The sequence below is a fragment of the Lagopus muta genome, chromosome 3 (assembly GCF_023343835.1).
Source record: "Lagopus muta isolate bLagMut1 chromosome 3, bLagMut1 primary, whole genome shotgun sequence".
In the NCBI taxonomy this organism is placed as follows: Eukaryota; Metazoa; Chordata; class Aves; order Galliformes; family Phasianidae; genus Lagopus; species Lagopus muta.
This window is the reverse complement of record NC_064435.1, coordinates 56939134-56958405: the sequence shown is the minus strand read 5'-3', so window position 1 is coordinate 56958405 and position 19272 is coordinate 56939134. Positions and strand designations below refer to the sequence as shown.

Here is a 19272-nt window from a genome sequence, read left to right as displayed (position 1 = left end):
AAAAAAAAAAAAAAAAGTCAATGCTCTCCATCTCATGGCTATAAATCCCTTCCAAATAATCTCTTTTATAAGGAAAAATACAGATAGCTGTGTGCTTTCTCTTTATTCTTAAACATGCCCATTAAGTTTCAACATTCTTATAAAATGACTTGTCCTGACAGTTTAAGCAGTTAATTTTGAGCTCAAACTCATTGATGAATGAGTGCTGCAACAACTGATGCATGGTTTCCTATGTATTCTTGCTCTGTTAACTAAATGTCCCAATGCAGCAACAGCAGCTCCCCAACACATCCTTCAAGAAACTCCCACTAGGCCAACAAAACAGCTGTGCTAGGTGGCGAGGCTAAAAGACACTGTCTGATTGTAAGAAAGGAGAAGGCATGAATGCTGAATTTTGCCCGCCTGCTCCTCAGTGGATTTTTTCTTTTCTTTCCTTATCCACATCTTTCAAGAAACGTGGAAGAATTTAGATTATCTCAGCAACTACTATGGTGTGTTAATTTCAACTGAAACTGGCCAACAGCTTTAGAAGTTATTAAAGAATATGACAGAAGATGGATGGATGGTTTGGTGCAAGGCTCAGAATAAGTTAGGGAAACCAAGCTAAAAATCAATCCTCTTCAACTGATTTATAAAAATTGCCTTTTTGACCTAAAGACACACCTTCTTCCTGAAAAGAAAACAAATCACTAATGGCTTGTTTATATTTTAAAATACCTATAGCAGATATTTCCAACATTTACTAATGGAAATGACTCAGTATCTTACCAAGGGCTTGTAACAAAAAGATTTAAGAAATAATGTATTTTCATAATGAAAAAAATCATTAGAACTGAAGAATTCATTATGATGCTCTCTCAGTAACTTGTAGAATTTCAAAATGATTTGAATGTGTTGTTTGTCCTGTAGATGACACATGCAAAATTTCTAACTGAAATATCTTGAGGAAGCTCAGGGTGAGAAGATCTTCCACACCTCATTTCTAACAGAATAAACGATGCTCCTTGTGGAGCTGTTAGGGAGAACCCACAATTAGCTTGAACAGGGATTGAAGGAGTGTGCACCTACATGATAAGTATGAAAGTATAAATAGGATATTTTAATTGTACTTGTAGCATCTCAATAAATTAGGAGGATGAAGCTTAGGTGGTTTATGATATCAGTTGAACCACTTGATCTATTTCTGAGATTATAACACAAAGAGATTTACAGTATTATGAACCACAGAATTTCTAGTTCTGTATGTGTGTTTGTAATGATATCAACACTAGAAATATAAATAGATAGCAATGCTGAAGATCATCAGAAGAAGTACCACTTTCAAGTGCTATTTAAAAGCACACAGCTATGTGTACAGAGCTGTATTAAGGCATCATGGTGAACTGGGCAGTTTGCCTAAGTAGAAAGAAAAGCAAACCAGAACAAGACTGTAAGTCAGCCGGCCTGTGGCATGAAGCAACCTACCAGTGTACTGCTGAGAGCAATGGGGAGATCCTGCCAGTTTGTGAGAGTCAAAAGTCATTTTCCAATCTCCTCTCTACTTCAGGAAGAGGAAGCAATTTGTGCTTAGGCTTTGAACAGCAGAACCTATTTCCCATTCCGTTCAGTTCCCACTCCCGTCCTATTTCAGATGATTTGCAGAAGGAGGTGGGGAAATACACAGGAATGCCTGTGTGAGTGGGAGAAGGGAGAGCAGTGCTGCACAAGTTTGTTTCTCTATGCACACTGGGCCTTGCTGTACATAATCCACATAGAAACCTCACCTTTCCTTCGAGGATGCAAAATGAAAAGCAATAGCTTTAGCATCTAAGAATACAGGACAATCATTTTCATATATTTTGGATTCTAGCTTTTGTTTTCCCTTGATTGTTTTTCCTTATTAAAACAGCTCATTCTAAAAGAAACTAAAGAATTAAAATTCAGATACAGATAGTATGTGAGAGATTGAAAACAAACAAACAAATGGAGTAAACCTAAATAACCCAATCAACCCAAGTAACCTAAATAACCAGGCACATGCTCTGTGCGAGCATGCTCCCCTGGAAAGCACCTGTTATTTGTCCTTCCTTCATCTTCTGTGCAACAATTCTTACCTTAGCATTTGTATCAGTATTTAAAGTGCAAATACCTAATATATTTCCCTCACCCTTGCACTAAGCTACACCCTTTTTAGAACTGCTTCTGAACAGAATTTGTTTTCTACTACTTCCTAACATTTTAGCTTGCTTTGTATGTGACATATGATGGGATGGAGGAGACAGTGGGGATGTCGCTACAAAGACAGAGTTACTGTATAGACTTTTTTACATAGTAAAAGCCATATTGCCTTGAAAATAAACAATACATAACACAACAGACTTCTGTATGAGTTTCAGCTCTGATGCTTCCAAAGCTACCAAAGCATTTTTCAAAGATTGATAACTACCACTGAGGTAGTGAGCAATAACAGTAATTCCTTGACCCGAAGATAGCTGTTGCCTCTTTATAATGACTGAAACGGGGATTAAGGAATGGAAAAAGGAAAAATTTTTTAAGGTTTGCTAAAATTCTACCTTTACAGGCATGAGTGAAGAAAACATGTATAGTCACTTCCATTTTTTTAAACTACTTAAAAGAGTCATATTAATTAACCTATGATTCCCATGATTAGTTTTAGATCAAATTATTCCAACAAGTGAAAGTCTATTTGTAGACATGAAAGAAGAACTGTACATTTTTATCAGGACCACTGCAAGAATAGGAAATTACAAGTCTTTCTTGCTGAAAGCTATAGTAAGACCATAGCCTTCCCATTCATCTCAAGTTTAACATCTAAAATTGATTTAATATCAAGCTACAACCTATTGAACATTATTTTACTTTGAAATACATGCAGGTTTTCCAGATTTATAAACATTAACTATTTATTAAATATAAATATGGGTATATTTATTTTAACATGTTTATGTTCCTTAAGAAGAAAGAGAGAAGACAGTGATGATTACATGGAATAGAGAAAAAGATGTGTGAGGACAGAGAGAAGATAAAATGCAGCGGCAGAAGATATTAGATTAACCTGTCCACTGCATGAAGTGCTTTTATTCATACTTTCAAGACACCAAATACTTCAGGCTTTGGGTTAAGGTTGTTGGGCTTCAATCCAAAAACCGATGCATCAGTTCAGCAGGGGAGAGGCCGCATGAGAAAAGTTTAGAGCCAAAGACCAAAGTGAACAGCAAGGGGAGACAGTAACTACTAAAAGAAATCCTGAAAATGTTTCTGTAGAGCTTAAGTCTTTATCCACAATAGCTAAGGTGAATAAGAAAAGTTTTCTTAAGTAACAGAAACATCATAAAAGGAATAATGATAGCCTTTGTATCTCTAGGATTTTTTTTCAAACCTTTTCTTTTACAGCCTTCAATTCTACAGTATATTTTATTCCAGATTAATAGAAATACTATCAAATATTTTATCTGAATGTTTACTAAAAAGTAAGTGCTGAACAATACTCGTAGGAGTTTGCATCTGGGCACTATGCCCATGCACTGACAGAAGTTCTCTCTAAACTTTCATCTTCATTTGTTTATAAGGCTGCTAGCACAGTGCACTGGATAGCCTCAACTCCTGCTCTGGATCACAAAGGAAGCTTTAATGCTTCCTGAAAGCCCAGTATGCTCTGTTACATGCATGCATTATTGTCCTAGCAGATTCTTTTTAGTATGAAGTATAAGCACATTTTTGTCCAATTCTGCCTTTGTGAAATACAAAGAAGTGTTCTTTCGTAGTGAAGTGGTGGCTGCCTCTCAGCATCCTCATCAACCTAACACTCCAAACAGCCGCATAACCTCCTTATTTCCTGCGCACGCATATGAAATTTCACTGGAAAACAGTGCATATTAATGTTAACATCTGAATGATAAATACACTGTTTCATCATTTTATGCAGAAGCTTTGCTGTGAATAAGTGCATACCGTTACCTCAGCATTTAAAGTGGTCCCTCGTTATCCTTGATATAACCAGGGAATAGCGTGCAGCTGATGCAGTGATATCAAGACAACTAAAGGTTATTAAATTCACCAAAATAAACGGTGAAAAAACACTTACTTTGCACATTCTTGTGACTTAGGTACAAATCCTGGTGAGTATTATAAACTGGTCTTTACATCTTATGAACATATACTGTAAGTCAGAGGGAAATAGGAACTCCCAGGGGATGCTGTCCAAAGAAAGAAAAGTGGCCCCTGTGGAGCCGCTCCCCTAAGTCATGCTGCCGCCGCCGCTCAGAGTGCGCAATGAATCCTTCTGCACTTGGAATTTCAGATGCCATAATCCCTTGCAGAACGTTGTCTAATTATTTTATTATGCATAATAAATGTAAAATATTTATTTTAGTTTACATAATTATATTAAAAATGTATGCTATTTATTCTCAGTCTTGTAAGGCATCCTTCACAAGTCATATACTTTACAGAATGCTGCATTTATGGAATTCATGCTGTTTTGCTGGCCTGGCGGTTTGATTTATAAAGATTCTAAACCCTCTTATCTCTGACTGCGGAACACCACCATTCCCCTGGATGCTGTCCTCCATTCCTTTCTTCCTCTCACCACTGCATTTTGCACTCCATGCAAAATTAAACCATGCAGCGAAGTCTCAGAGAAACAAGAGACGTTGACTTTAATTACAGCACAGGATTGCGTACAGTATGTTAACATCATACCTGTCCCACAGCCTCATGGTTGAAAGTAGCAGTACTGTTCCTGTAACACGAAACTAAGCTGGTGATTGTCCTGAATGCTGAACAAATCTCAATTAAAGGTTGAGGCTGAACCCCACAACAAAGTAATCCAAACCCATTTTGTACTTAAACACTTCCCTCACTCACACTTGAACGTCAGCTATTATTTGTCTAAGAAGCTCTGATACTTACATGGAAAATTAGTATATACTCAGACAGACTTATATTTCAAGCCTAACATATAACTAAAATGAACTCTTCAGTCCTGATAAATTCTTTGCTGTAGGCAAACAACTTGTTTAATTTTTGAAAATGCTGTATATTGGCATCTTTCATTGACATCACTGGATGTAGAGGAGAGGAGTTTAGCACTTCTGAAATCAGGTTAAAGTCAGGTCCCTGAATGTATCGCAGGTTTTTAAATTAAAAGTCGGGACATATAATATACAACCAACAGCTTCAGAAATTAGTTGAAGTCCACCGGCATTATTCAGTTTCATGAGGCCGCATGACTTCACTTCTTATTCTTCCCATCATAAAATGCAAACAGCATTTTTGACAGTATTACTCTTGGACCATGCAATCTAAAAAGTTTAGTCACACAAAACATCTTTTGTAAACGACTCAGAAATATAAAATATGCATTGCATATATAATGGTAGTGTAGGGCCCTATGAGACCAATTCCATATTATAAAATTGCAGAGAACTTTAATTAGGAGTGAATGAATATTTTTGCGTGATGAAGCACACTGCCAGAGAATGTAGAAACACACTGATTTGTAAAAGTAAATGCAAGGTACAAATGTGCTTCTTTTTATTTTTTTAAGTCTAAGTAGGATGAAGCTGATTTTAAATTATAAATGTTAAAAATACAGAAGTTAAAAGTTTTAACAACATTTTATGATATACGCTTTTCTCCCTTTAAAAGAAACTGTATTTTAAAAACTAGCCTGAAAATATAACTTCTAATAGTAACCATTAGTAGAAGTGGCATACTGCTATAGAGAGAAGTAAAAGTTTTTGTGTTAGCAGTATACTAAAGATTTAGGTAAAAATAAATACTAAACACTTTGAGTACAAAAATAGAGGTGAAAGAAATCAGTTGTGCAGGAACATTTACTTACACTCATAAACAGAGGTTATAAAAGCAACTCAATGAAATAAACTGACCAAAATTTCCCGTTTCCTTTTTGGGAATATGCATGTCACTGAGAGTATGAAATCTGTGCGATAGAAACCTTGGATTAATTTGTTATTCACTTGGGAAAACCACATCCATTCATGTCTTTTCCTGGTTAAGAAAAGACTTTCCCATGCTGCAGTTTATATAGGGAGCAAATTCCCTTTTCTGTTCCATGCAGCCAGAATCTTTTTCCCCAAAGTCTACCTCACTTTAGTTTTTATAGCTAAGAAAGAAGTTATAGGAGCCTGTATAGTCACAAATGACTGATTTTCATAACAGTTCCTAAGTTTTTCCTTTTCCTAGTTTGTCTTTCTGTACTTCAAGCTAAGGTAAGCTAGATTTTCACTCACCTAACTCACACTGGTTCACAACTTCTACCTGAAGAATGAAAAAGCTTGAAATCAGCAACCTGTATAAACCCTCTGAACACTGATGAGCTGGACAAGAGTAATTACGGTATCTTGTATACAGAGACTGTCTAATCAAGAGTACCAAACTACTTCATGGCATACAGACCTCACTCTACTTCCCAGTGAAAGGAGACTCCGTGATAGTGCCAACAAGACTCTGCCCCAGATGCACACACAAAGCAGGGAATATTCCTCTCACTGAAACTACAAAGCTCATTAAGGAGCCTGCAGTTGCCAAGCAGCACTAAACAGCAACATCTGAAATAGCCTGGATGAACTCTCCTCACACGGGCTGAGCTGAAGTCACCAAAGTGAGAGCTCAGTCTCTAGACACAGGGGTGAATTTTATCACTAGGTCAGCAGAATTTAAAATCTTGATTTCATGTTTCTGTAGGTGACATTCACAAGAGTAAGTACAATCTGCTGAACTGGTGTGAAGGACACTATTTACAGAGCTGCTAATACCTCTTCGGGAAAATAGATAGTACTGTCTGAGTTGACAAGGAGGCAAATTGACAAGGAGGCAACATGTAAGCCCCTTAAAAATACAATAAAACAAAAACAAGAGAGAAAAAATGAAAGAGGTGGATAGAGCACATAAAACATGCTTGCCAACAAGGCTGGATAATATCCCAGGACTGTAGAAACTGGCAGGCAAAAGCAGGACTGCTGGGCTAATAAATACAGCAGCCCCTCACTGGCTCCTCACAGCTACACAGTGCCTCATCACCTCTGTGAGTATGCAGCAGCAGCAGAACAGCTCTCACTGCTTCATCCCTGCCAGATGTTTTTCAGCTGAGCTCAGAACGAATTTCCTGCAGAATCAAAACTGCATCAGCTGGTATCTGTAGAGACCTGCCCCCAAAGAGTCAGAATTGGCCTGTGAGGAATGGAAACTAGCATCCTATTATCATGAAACATTTATTTTTCAATAATAGAGAGGTAGGGGGTCTTACAGATTTCTTCTTAACACTAATAAAATGGGTGAGTTATTTTTGCTTCTTCTCTAATAACATCCAATATAACAAAACACAAAATCCTGTCATTTCTTGAAATTCTATCCCGTGCAGAAAAGTGTACACCTGAAGAAAAAAATTTTCTAGTCTTTCACTAAATAGAGCATTACAGTTATTTTGCCATAGCAAGGGAACTGCATCCACTCAGTACAGGAGCGTAAGAAACTTCAAACAGCAAGCTTCGATTCATGCCCATGATGCCCCCATACTGCAGCGTCCCCAAATCAGAAGCTCACAGAAGCATAACCCATCTCAACCTCATTCTGTAATAAAGGTATTGTTCCCAACCAAGGTGGCTCATAAAAGTAGATGACTACAAGATTAGGCCTTCTCAAACATGCAGCCTAAAAGAGACAGCACTCTTTTTACCTTCATTACTGCAGATCATGCCATGCTGTTACTTTACAAGCTCTTGCTTCCTTCAACACAGGTCTTTTAACATAACCACTCTGACAAATACAAAAACACCTAAAAAAAATACTAAAACACCTATCCTCCTTAAACGACTTACTGAAGCCAAGAGAATAACTATTTTTGGAAGAAATGAAAAAGGGTGTGGGGTGATAGCTTAAGGAAGAAGCACATAAATGGAAGTCAACCTCCAGGTAATCAAACACAGTTCTTTACAGTTCTAGGCAGTAACTTAATGGGAGATCAACAGGAAGAGTTTGTAATACATTCATATAATATGCATAAAAAATTTTTTGTAGAGAAACAATATGATTGCTGCAGAAGCTTTCTGTACAGAAGCTTTCTATAAAGTGACTCATAAATACTCTGAAACCATGTATTACAAGAGTGGCTAGCCTTTGTTAAATAATCTTGTTTTAGGAAAGTACATTAAAACTTACACTAAAAGGACATTACAGTTGTATGCTCAGCATTAAAAGAAAATAAAAAATACTCTGTAGTATAATAAGATATTTAACTTTCTTCTCTGGTGTGTATGCATCACAGCACATGCATCTAATTACACAGTCACATGCCACTTATCAAATAAGATACCAATTTTTTTAAGAAGTATTTGAACATCAATTCTCGTAACTGCTTATGAATGGCTTCTATGTATTATAATACACATACACCACCCACCTCACTGCAAGGTATTAAAGACTGTAGGAGAAGTACGTTCAAGAAAACTAAATAATTACTTATGAAACAAGGTGAGACCATTATAAACTAGTCTATCATGAACAAAAGACAAAAGACACACGGAATGAGCATAGCAAGTATTCTTAACGGTTCATTCATGTGATTTTTGATAACCAAATCTACTGTCCTAATAGAGTGGGGTTTTGTGGTGTAACAAAGGAGACTTTGCCATGCTACAGCCACTCTCATCCAATCAGCTTGGCTGGCAAAGAGAAGGAAAACTGAATCAGAAGAAGTACTGTAGTACTTCTACTAGCTCCAGTTACTTCTAACTGTAGTAAAAGTCTGATGAGTATTGAGGTTGCTAAGCTTTTTAGGGGACTTTTCCTGATTTGGTGAAATGGTTGCAACTCAACCGAAAAAATTTCAAAACTGCAACTGATTTGAAAAGGCAGTGCAGATAAGTGGTCTCACCGTGGAGAATTCTAACAGGCACTAGAGCAGCTGTGAAACAAACAGTCAACACTGCAGTGTTACCACTAAAAGGTTTCCCATCATTTGTTTTTCTTTATAAAGTAATACTTAAATACTGAAGACTAAGTTTTTAAATTTAGCTCCTAATTTAATATGCAATTACCGTCGCCCTGATGGTGTTTTAATGGCAATATATTTTTATTGGTGACTTCAAATGAACCTCGCCTGATCACCTTAACCCTTCTCTCATCATGCTTTAGTTAATGACTCATTACCTGTAGTCACACCAGGGACATCTGTAAGGCTTTTCTCCAGTATGGACACGCTTATGCCGTGTCAGATGTGATTGTGTTGTAGAAGCAAAGTTGCACTCATCACATTTGAATGGTTTCTCTCCTAGAAAGTGACAAAAGAAGATTTGTATTATCAGCTTTTATCACCAAAAAAGGCAAACAAATCTAATTTTTTGACAAACCCCTTGGGACAGATTTTAGTTCACATCACAACAGCAAATACAAAATACATTTCCAAATTGAATGCATTAACGACAAAATCCTGCTTTTGCTATATCATATACATCAGTAACTGGCTAAATTCCCATGTGGTGTGACAACAGCAAAAAGATGAGAAAGATCTGCACTGAAACAGGGTAAACGTGTTACACAGGCCATGTGCCATAAAAGCATCTTCACCTAGAGGCAGGCCTTTCTCTCATCCTGCATCTTCTGTTGAAGACGGGTCACTCAGCCTAGAAAGCAATGCTTTTGGAGACAGGTGAGAAATCAGTCCAGAGCACACATTCAGTCCTCAGAAATGAACATGTCTTAGAAGAAACATCTGTGGATGTTTTTAATCTCTTCTGCATTTTTTCATGCATAAACAGAACTGAAAACATGAACCAGAACTCAGTGCTTCATCCTTCTCTTGCCTCTATTCCTCTACCCTTCCTGCTTTTCTGAACAGTGGGCCAATTTCAGAAGGATCTGAAATGTTAATGAAAAAAAACCCCACAAAACCAAACAAAACCTAGACTAAAATTTCAGAAGACTAAAATTCAACCTCTGCTGAATGTGCAGCAGTGCTGGAAATTTCTAGAGAACTACTAATTAAAGGAAGATAAAAATCTGTGTTCTAGCTTACAAGTTATTTTAAGAGCATTTTTCCATTCCAGTTAAGGGGTGGAGCACTCTGAGTAAGATAAAATCTCAATGACAGATATGCATACTGTGAAGCCCAGCTCAGACACCTGCATCACATTTTTCCAACTAGTTGCTCCAGAAATGTTCTGTGTGGCTTACAGGCACATATAATTACCACTTCGAGAGAAGGTTTCTTTTTGTGTGCAGAAGACAGAAGGCAGCTCCTAACACAAGCAATCCTGATCTTATTGCGGAAGCCTTCTGAAGTATTTATATCTTAAAGGTTACATAAGGAATCAACATCCCCAATTAAGAAGTCTAATTAGAACAGGTAGGGATAGACATCTACCTTGCAGGCTGTTCAGTGGTTTAGAATAGGTAGTTTCAAAGCTGAACCTCCCATCTCAAAGCAGGTACAGTTTGGAGTTTTCAGAGTGACAGCAGAAACCCACCACCAGCAGTCCCATCACAAACAAAAGGCTACTCCTAAATGGCCATGCCTCCAAGCTAGACTTTTCAATTGTGGTTAAAGCATGAAACAATCAAGACTTCCAAGGAAACTTTGCCAGAATTCTGAGAAGACATAGAAATCTGTATTTCTCATTCTTGTAAAGCGCTTTTTTTCCCCCTTCCCCTCCAAAGGGAAAAGGAAATTCAAGGCCTGGAAAGCCTGTAAGGACAGACAATGGAGCAGCTTCTGAAAGCTCCATAAAGAGTTGGAATAATTGCTTCTAACAGATGCAGCAGAGAATTTCAACTACTGTTTTTCACTTACTGTTCCATGACACAAGGAAAGGTGAAGGGGCAGGACACAATGCAGAAGTCTCTACACTGGACGAATTGAGACTGCCATAAAGCGTCTTCTTCTGCCCTAAATGTTTTCTTTTCAGACACAGACCCTCAGCTCTGCAGAAACTGATTCTTTCAGCAGCTTGCATGGTGTTGGCTTCATCTTCAATGGAACTCTCTAGGAGGCTGCAGACTCCCTAGCAACATAACCTGTTCTTGAACTTACAATTTTGTGTGTATGATTTATGCTACTTTATAGTATTGAAGATAGTAACATTTTGAAGTCCAAGTAGTAAAGCTACAAGTTTTTTAGGTAGCACTGGTGCTTATTTAAAATTACTTACTTTAAAATGCATTTGTACTTTGTGACCTCGCACCCCTGGTAAAATCCAGGTCTGAACTAAGAGGGGAGTTTTAGTTTGCCATTTGGTGGGAGATGTGCTGGGGAAGGCCTGCCGCTGTGCTGAGCTGCACCAGTTGAGCTGACAGATGAGTGAGAACCCATGAAGCTAGGAGGGCCTAGAAAGTCCACAGTGTCCAGAAGAAAAATGATAATCCTTCTCTCGCGCTCCAGGAAGCTTCTCCTTAGGAAATCCTTGTGGCTAACTGCTCCTGTCAAGTGGACGATGTATAAATTTAACCTGACAGAAAATACATCACAGCAGCACCACATAACAGAAGCTGACCAAACTGGGGAAAAAAAATGACTGCCTAGCATGGCTGATAATTCTTAGCAGCTGCACAAGGGGAAAGGTATTTATTATACAAAAAAAAAAAAATAAAAATTAACCAGGTTGTTATGTACACTAGAAAAAGTCTAAAAGAAGATTATGGGTATTTCTTTGATTTGGGGATGAGGAGTGTTCTGAAGAGCTGCAGCAGCAGTACTTTCTGCTACTTATTTTCTTTTTCTCTGCTATCTTTAGGAGAGAATGTTCTCTATCAGTCTGTGTCCTGATTTTCCTTCTCCAATTCCCACCTTCAGACAATTCAGGCAAAAAACCTAATTTGATTTTTTATAGTGGCTGCCATGAAACATTCCAGAAGGATTCTCAATCACCCCCAGGAAAGGATATAATTAATATAAAATTAAAATAACAGAAATCCTAAAATGACTAGAAGAAGAGAAGGCTCTGGGGGCCATTAGAGCAGCCTTCCAGTACCTGAAGAGGCCTCCAGGAAAGCTGGGGAGGGACATTTTACAAGAGCAGGTAGTGACAGGATGAGGGGAAATGGCTTTAAACTGGAAGAGGGTAGATTTGGACTAGATATCAGGAAGAAATTCTTCACTCTGAGGATGGTGAGACACTGGAACAGGTTGCCCAGTGCGGTTGGGAAGCCCCCTCCTTGGAAGCACTAAAGGCAGGGCTGGATGGGGCTTTGAACAACCTGGTCCCTGCATACAGCAGGGGGATGGAACTTAAAGGTCCTTTCCAACCCAAACCATTCTACGATTCTATGAAAAACAATATAAAATATACATAAGTATAATAATTATAAAATATTGTATCTAAAATGTGACAATAAGGTCAAACTGGACACCATCCTGTACCAGTACAGAAAACTTCTTCATGCCTCATCACCTCTAATTTATCAATATTAAACACATGAAAGAGAAAGACAGGTGCCCCAGACTGTCCCAGTAGTAAAGAAGCTCTATGGGAAAAGAATGAAGGGTGTAGATACCAAAATTAAAGACCTATATCGTTTCTTTGTCATTATTTAGGTTTTAACATAAGCACTTAAAGAAAACATGACTCCTAACCATATTGTCATGAAACAGGAAATGGTTTTGCTTTTTCAACAGTACTGTGAGCACTTCTGAAAAATATCAGTTGTCTAAGTCAACAGTCATACAAAATTTCATCTCCAACAAAATATGGAAATAAACCAATAAAAGGGTGAAACGATGGGGAGCGTTGGTCTGTATTTAGCAGGCACTAATTAAGCCTGCTGCTAACCAGCTAGCCTTGTCAGCTCTGCACATTCTATTACTTTTAAAACATTGTCACTAAGTTGGTATTTCTTATCTCTCGCCTCTCTGAAAATGTATTGTTCAAATTCTGCACTGATTTCTTTAAGCATCTATCCTTCTTTTCATCCCAAATTACAGCTTCCTTTTTCTTTCCCTCTTCCTGTTTTCCCTAATATTACCTCTTGTTTCATGGGCTTTTTAGGACACAGAGCATAGCTTGATGTACTCTGCGTGCAGTTATGTTCTCAACGTGTAATTTTTAGAGGAAAAGTGAAATAACACAATAACAGAAATTATAAATCTTGGTGATAGATGTTAATTTGTGGATGGCAAAGTCAAGAGTTTATTTACTTTTACAGTCATGAGTGTCCACACAATTTCTACCTACAGATTACACAAAGCAGTTAAATGAACATCCTACTGAGGCTCCAACTTTCATAAAAATGAAGGGAAAAAAGCCCCACAACACTAATGATGCCATCAATTTGAAAGTCTTTAGTGATTAATCAGACTCTCAGTAACATGGAAGAAATTTTACTCCAGTTGTCTCAAAAGGAAACCATTGCTTTTAGTCCTACTTGTTGTTCATGTGATGTGTTAAGCTGGACAGTAAGAATCTAGAAGTATTATTTGACCTAAGGAACAAGTAGACCACGCTTATGGTTGCCTGCTTACTGGTTATAGGTGTTTTCTTTTCATTTCCAACTATTTCTAGTTTTGTTGAGGTTGTTCCCTGGAAGGGTGTTTACAGACTTGCTAATAGAGGCTGAAGTATATTGAAACAAATTATATTTGCTTTTATTCTGGTCATCATTTTTTTTCTAAAATAAGATACATAATAAGAAGTACATCCTTGATTTTTTTTTTTAATTTAATTTTTTAATGATAAATTATGATAGCTGATGAGGCTGTTATTCCATACTAAAAAATAATTGATGTCTGTATGCTGAGAAAGGGAAGGAAAAATGACCTACTAGACAATTCCACTTAAGCACAGAGAAAGTCTTAAGGTACCAAGTTTTGATGTCATTTACTGGTATTAGTTTGCTAGAATTAAATTCCACGCTGTGCTGAAAATGTTGGCGTAAATGGCAATGAAAAACAACACAGATCCTCTTCAAGTTTCACTTCACCTCTTGTTGAAAAGATCAGAAAGTCATCTTAACTGTGCTACATATTCCGTGGTATTCAGCATTATTTTTTTAAGCTGCAGTGGGGAAGCTGAAGGGAAGAGGCTATATTATATATTAAACTCAATGCTGAGTAATCTAGCTACACATTAAAGTCAAAAAGCAGATCACATGAGAGTTAGAAACCTAAACTGAGTCACTCATTGGGATAAAAATGCGTATATTATTACATTTACTTTCTTTATGGTATTGACTTATAAATGACTCAGCAGAATCGATCACACAGAGATCTGAGCAATATAAGCCACCACCTTCAGAAAGTTATGAAAATATCTGGACGAAGACACAATGTGTTTAAACATTTCTATAGGTTCAGAGTAGCTCTCACAGAGCTGCTGTGGACGGTGAGCATGCATAACCTCTAACACTGTGCCACTGTGGACTTGTACGATTCCCAGGAAGTTGCCACCATAAACAGCTGAGAAGCAAATGCAGTCTCTGCCATTGTGTAGAAAATGAATATGGGGTTTTTTTGGTTGTTTTTTTTTTTTTTTGCAATATGCAGGTGTGCTAGCTAACATAAAAAAGTAAGTTGCATGTAACAGAACACAGCTTATGACTGATCAGCACAGCTGGAGTAAGCCACATATTCCAGCAGAAAATCAAAGTTTATTAGGAAAAATATAGACAAAGAGAAAAGTACTGTGATGCTGGATGGAAGAGAAAGGAAGAGAGACAAACAGTAGCAACAACAAAAGAAACACACTTTAAAAATTAAGAGTTTTCTCATTTTCATTATGAGACAGAATTTTCTTTTTTTTTTCTTTTTCCTTTTTTTCTTTCATGTCATTTCTTATTATGGTGATTAAGGTGAAGTATCTATTCAAATTAGGTGATACAGTATGTTTGCTTCATGCATCTTTTTGGTAGAGAGTATATGTGCATTTTTATTACATAATTCTGACAATTGTTCAAATTCCTTGTAGAATTAAAACTTATTCCAAAGTCTGCCAACACTAAAATTTGCAAAATTATTTATCTTCCTATCTTTTTTGTGGGTGGGTTGTGATTTTCTTACTGGGACAAATATGAATTAAATAACCTTGTTAAAAAATAGTCTTGTCTAAAAAGAGAGAAAAATAGGGTAAGAAAAACCCTGATGCAAGAGCATCAGAAATCTAAGTGGCCAGTTCCACAGCTTCTTCTTGTGTCAAATATCTATCTGAGCAGCTGAACGTTTCTCTGGGGGTGTCAGGACACCACAGACCTTGAGGATGGGATGAGAGGAGGCTTGTTAAGCTGGTCAAGACTCCTCAGCTACCTCTGAGGATTTGCTCATTTGCCCTTGAATCAAGGGTCTCTGACAGGTGATAGAAGTAAATCTTGGATTGGAAGATATTCTCTGTCAGCCCCCTCGACAGTTTGTGTTACAGTAGGGAATTATTTAAGCCATTTAGACCATTTTTGATACCTATCCCTTTCAAAGCTGACTGTAATTTGCTTTGGCATTCTGCTCAGGGAAAATTGTGTCAAGTGGGGACACAGAAGAAAAAATACAGGTACAAAGAGCTAAGAACTGATATAAAGTTGTGCACTGGATGAAAATGCAAGGGAACCCATGCAAGTGCAACAGTGCAGGCAAAGGTGGATTGTGTCATTCTCCTTGAAACAAATAGAAGCTACAGATAATTTTTCTGCTAAAGAATCATCTATGATTGTTTGTGCCACAGAGGCAGATAAATGCCAAAAAGATAGATCCCTCTGCCACTGAGATACTGTCCTGTATAGTATAAAGTTAATAGCAAAGTAATAACGACTCTCCAGTCCTGACATAAAATATAAAGTTACGCCTGCTAGATGCAAGCTTTGTGATCTATAACCTGTGAATCCCTAAGATCACAGCATAAAAGGCCTTGCCATATTGGCAAAAGAAGGGCAAAATGCCATCCAGGATGCAGACAGGTTTTCATGAGGAGCATACTATTTTTGCAGCATTACTACAGACAACCAAGAAATACTTTTTTTTTTTTAATGGTTTGTGACCTATTGATACAAACCCATAAGTATATAACCTATGATAAAGACATTTCTAATAAACCACATCTGCACTTTCATAATGGGCAAACAGAAGAAGAGTAAGACAACAATATCCATTTCTTCCACTTTCCATGCTGAAATCTTTGTTTACCATCTGTGTGCCTGCACTGACGACAAGTCCTACACATGGACACAATTCCAGTGTATCACAGCAGGTCATGAAAAACCAAAGGATAGCTCCCATCCAATTGAAAACAATGATTTCTTTCTACTTACAAAAAAATAAAATAAAATAAAATAAAATAAAATAAAATAAAATAAAATAAAATAAAATTTAAAAATCACTTTCATTCCAAACCCAGACCTGCTAAACTTAGTCAATGTGAAAATTCTTCAAAGTTCCAGAAAAAACAGGAACCATTTTTTATAACTGAAGCATACAACTTTACTCCAGGGGTTGCAATTGCTCGTTGCCATTCATGGAATGTATTAACACAAAACCTATAAACATAACAGAACATTTTAATAACACAAACATGCCACAGTGAATGGGAACTGACTGTGGTAGTACTGTCAGTATTATACATTCTTTATTATCAGAAAAAAAAATTCTAAAGTATGATTCCTAGTTAGAATTACAGACAAAATTTGGCCTTCTATAGTTTTTATAGAGAGAGCAAATCCACTTAAAGGCATTTCCAGATTGCATGGCAAAACCCCACCTTTCTGTGAGCATCAGATTTCCCTCCAAATATGGTTGCCTTAATAAACTGAAAACAGGATAAAAAGAATGGCTTCAGGCTCTCAAGAAAGAGAGTAGCTGCTCTCCAGGAAATTATGCATTTTGATGGTATATGTCCTGAATCCAGATTAGTTTATTCAGGGACATAATAAAATCTCCCACAGAGATTCCTTTGCAAAACCCATGGAAAATTCATGATGTAACAACTACAGCTTCTCATTTGTTAGCCATTTCTTTCCGCTGTCCTTTAGACAATGGTCACTTAACTCACGCAGCAATTCATGATACTACATTATCCTCATGCTATTCAGTAAAACAAAAACTACAGTGGTTTAAGCAGTGATGTTCCTGTCTCTGTTTGAACAAAATACTCAAATAATCAAACATTTACTAGTAGCTGCTAAAAACCACAATTAAGGTAAAATGTATTAATAAATGTTTAATACTTGCGCTTTCTCTGGTCTTCTGAAGCTAAGATCCAATTTAATTTTATCATATATTAAATTTTTATAACCAGGTGATAGGAAAGCTTTACTCATTCTGGGGATAAATCCTGCTTTACATGCTAAGCATGTGATAACTTCTGAAGTTGCAGTTATTAATTACAAACTATCTTAAAATTACAAAAGGACAACTGAAACAACACTAGCTTTCGACTATGTCTCAGTCCAAAATAATGGATTAATCTATATGTAGTCTTAAATTTTCATTCAGGGGTGTTCTAGCAGACTCTTGCAAAATCTTCACAGTAGGGCCTTGAAAAAAAATATCAGGATACTTAGCATTCATTTAAAGAAAAAAGGCAGTCTTCACAATTTTACCTTTCTTAGGAAAAACAACAAAAAAACAACAAAAATACCCCCCCCCAAAAGCAGTTCCTCAGACTCACAGCGACGCAGATCTTCGACACACAGATTTTACAGAAACAACAACAAAAAAGTAAAGTAAACAATGAACCGCTGTATGATTTGTGCTGTAATGTGCCACTCCACTTGCTTTACTCCCCAGCGCAGAGAAAATATAGCAAGGAGTAAAGGCAGCCTTACTGACCTGTGTGTTGCCTCCGATGCTTGGTGAGGGCATGACGCGTCCCGCCGGCAAAGCCACAAAGGTCACAGAGGAATGACTTCTCGCCTGTTGCAACAATAAACAGATGAGGGACTGCGGAGGTCACAGATCATTAAAACATATCTATCAAGGCTTTCAGGGTTACTAATTCCTCCAATCAAATGTTTCCATGTAAATATGTCAAATGGGAATGAAATTACCACTGCGGTTTATTGACTGTGATAAAATCTGAAAAGCACCACTGAACATAATTACATACTTGTCAGACCCATAAAAATTAGCTTTATTATCAATGGAATGGTTTTGTACAACTTCATTTCTGTTAGATGTCTTCCAGATGGGGCTGCTTTATGCACTTGAACAGTTTTTATGCATATCCTGATTTTTTACAATTCCCATACATCTGGCCTTTCTGTGCTGAGTAAAGATTGCCTGGAAAAAAAAGTTAATATACTGTATATATGATTCTGCTTAAATAAAATATATTGAATTTACAAACAAATTAAGGATACTGAGAAATTTTAAGCAGAGTAGATCACAGTCATCTTTAGTTACCTTCTATTTATTAATAAGTATTAAATTATTTTCTTGGATATATTGAAAAGCCCAGGCAACAATAAAAGCCACATTATTCAGTACCAGTGGCAATTCAGTACCATTTCTGTTTCTAAAGTTTTCATGACATAAAGAAAACAGGTCTGGGGATTGCTGCTGAAATTGCAGCACAACTCATACTGTTCATCTTCAAATGATAATTCTTCATTCCAAACCTCTGCAACAATTTGAGAGATCTTGGCAAGCTCACTCCTCATTAAAAGTATGTAAATGCTCTGTTTTTAGTTTAGGGTTTTTTCCCTTTTCGTTTTTGTTTTTGTTTTTCTTTTACAGAGGATAAGATTTTTCCTTGTTGGCTATAAATTCAGCCTACCATTTCACAGGAATATTTTTATTCAGTATGTATTTACATGCAAGGCAATTTCATCCCATTAAGGCCACGTGGTGTATCACTGTGGGTTTACCTTGCTAGCCTCAGATGCGGACTCAGTAACCTCAGATAAGATTGAAATTTTAAAAATATTTTTCAGAAGACATTCACATTAGTCATTTGGAGCCAAATTGTCTCCTCTCACAGCAACACTTGAGAAGGGACTGATGGGGCAATGACGCTGAACTCATTCCTTCAAATTCTTCCCTGTGGGGAAGGAAATTCAGTTCAGTTCCTATAAAAGATGACTGGTTTAAAGGGCCAGGTGTCAAATTGCCAAGTCCTCCTCGTGTGTAGATAGAGGGGCTGGAAACCTCCACGTCATTTATTCCCAGTCATGCTAATACACAGACTTTCTGGAAAGCACCGTGTCCCAGTTAACTTCAGGTGGTATTAACGTAAGCAAGATTCCATCTCAGGAGTGAGTCAGCTCCCCGGGGACACAGCAGGGACCAACCTCTCTCCCCATCCCTGACCCTGGCTGGCCCTGAGAAACCAACTCCCCACCAGA

At 37.3% G+C, this 19272-nt stretch overlaps 1 protein-coding gene across 18 annotated transcripts in view; it reads right to left on the bottom strand.

Annotated features, from left to right (window-relative positions):
* The window catches only part of ZNF407 (zinc finger protein 407), a 346606-nt gene that overhangs the window by 111547 nt on the left and 215787 nt on the right, over positions 1 to 19272 (bottom strand). For all 18 annotated transcript variants that reach the window (XM_048940492.1, XM_048940485.1, XM_048940490.1 and 15 more), the window contains 2 exons: positions 17759 to 17842; positions 9172 to 9292 (listed from right to left, as the gene is read on the bottom strand). In XM_048940492.1, coding sequence (XP_048796449.1) covers positions 9172 to 9292; positions 17759 to 17842 — 205 coding nt within the window. The remainder of the gene's footprint in view (positions 1 to 9171; positions 9293 to 17758; positions 17843 to 19272) is intronic.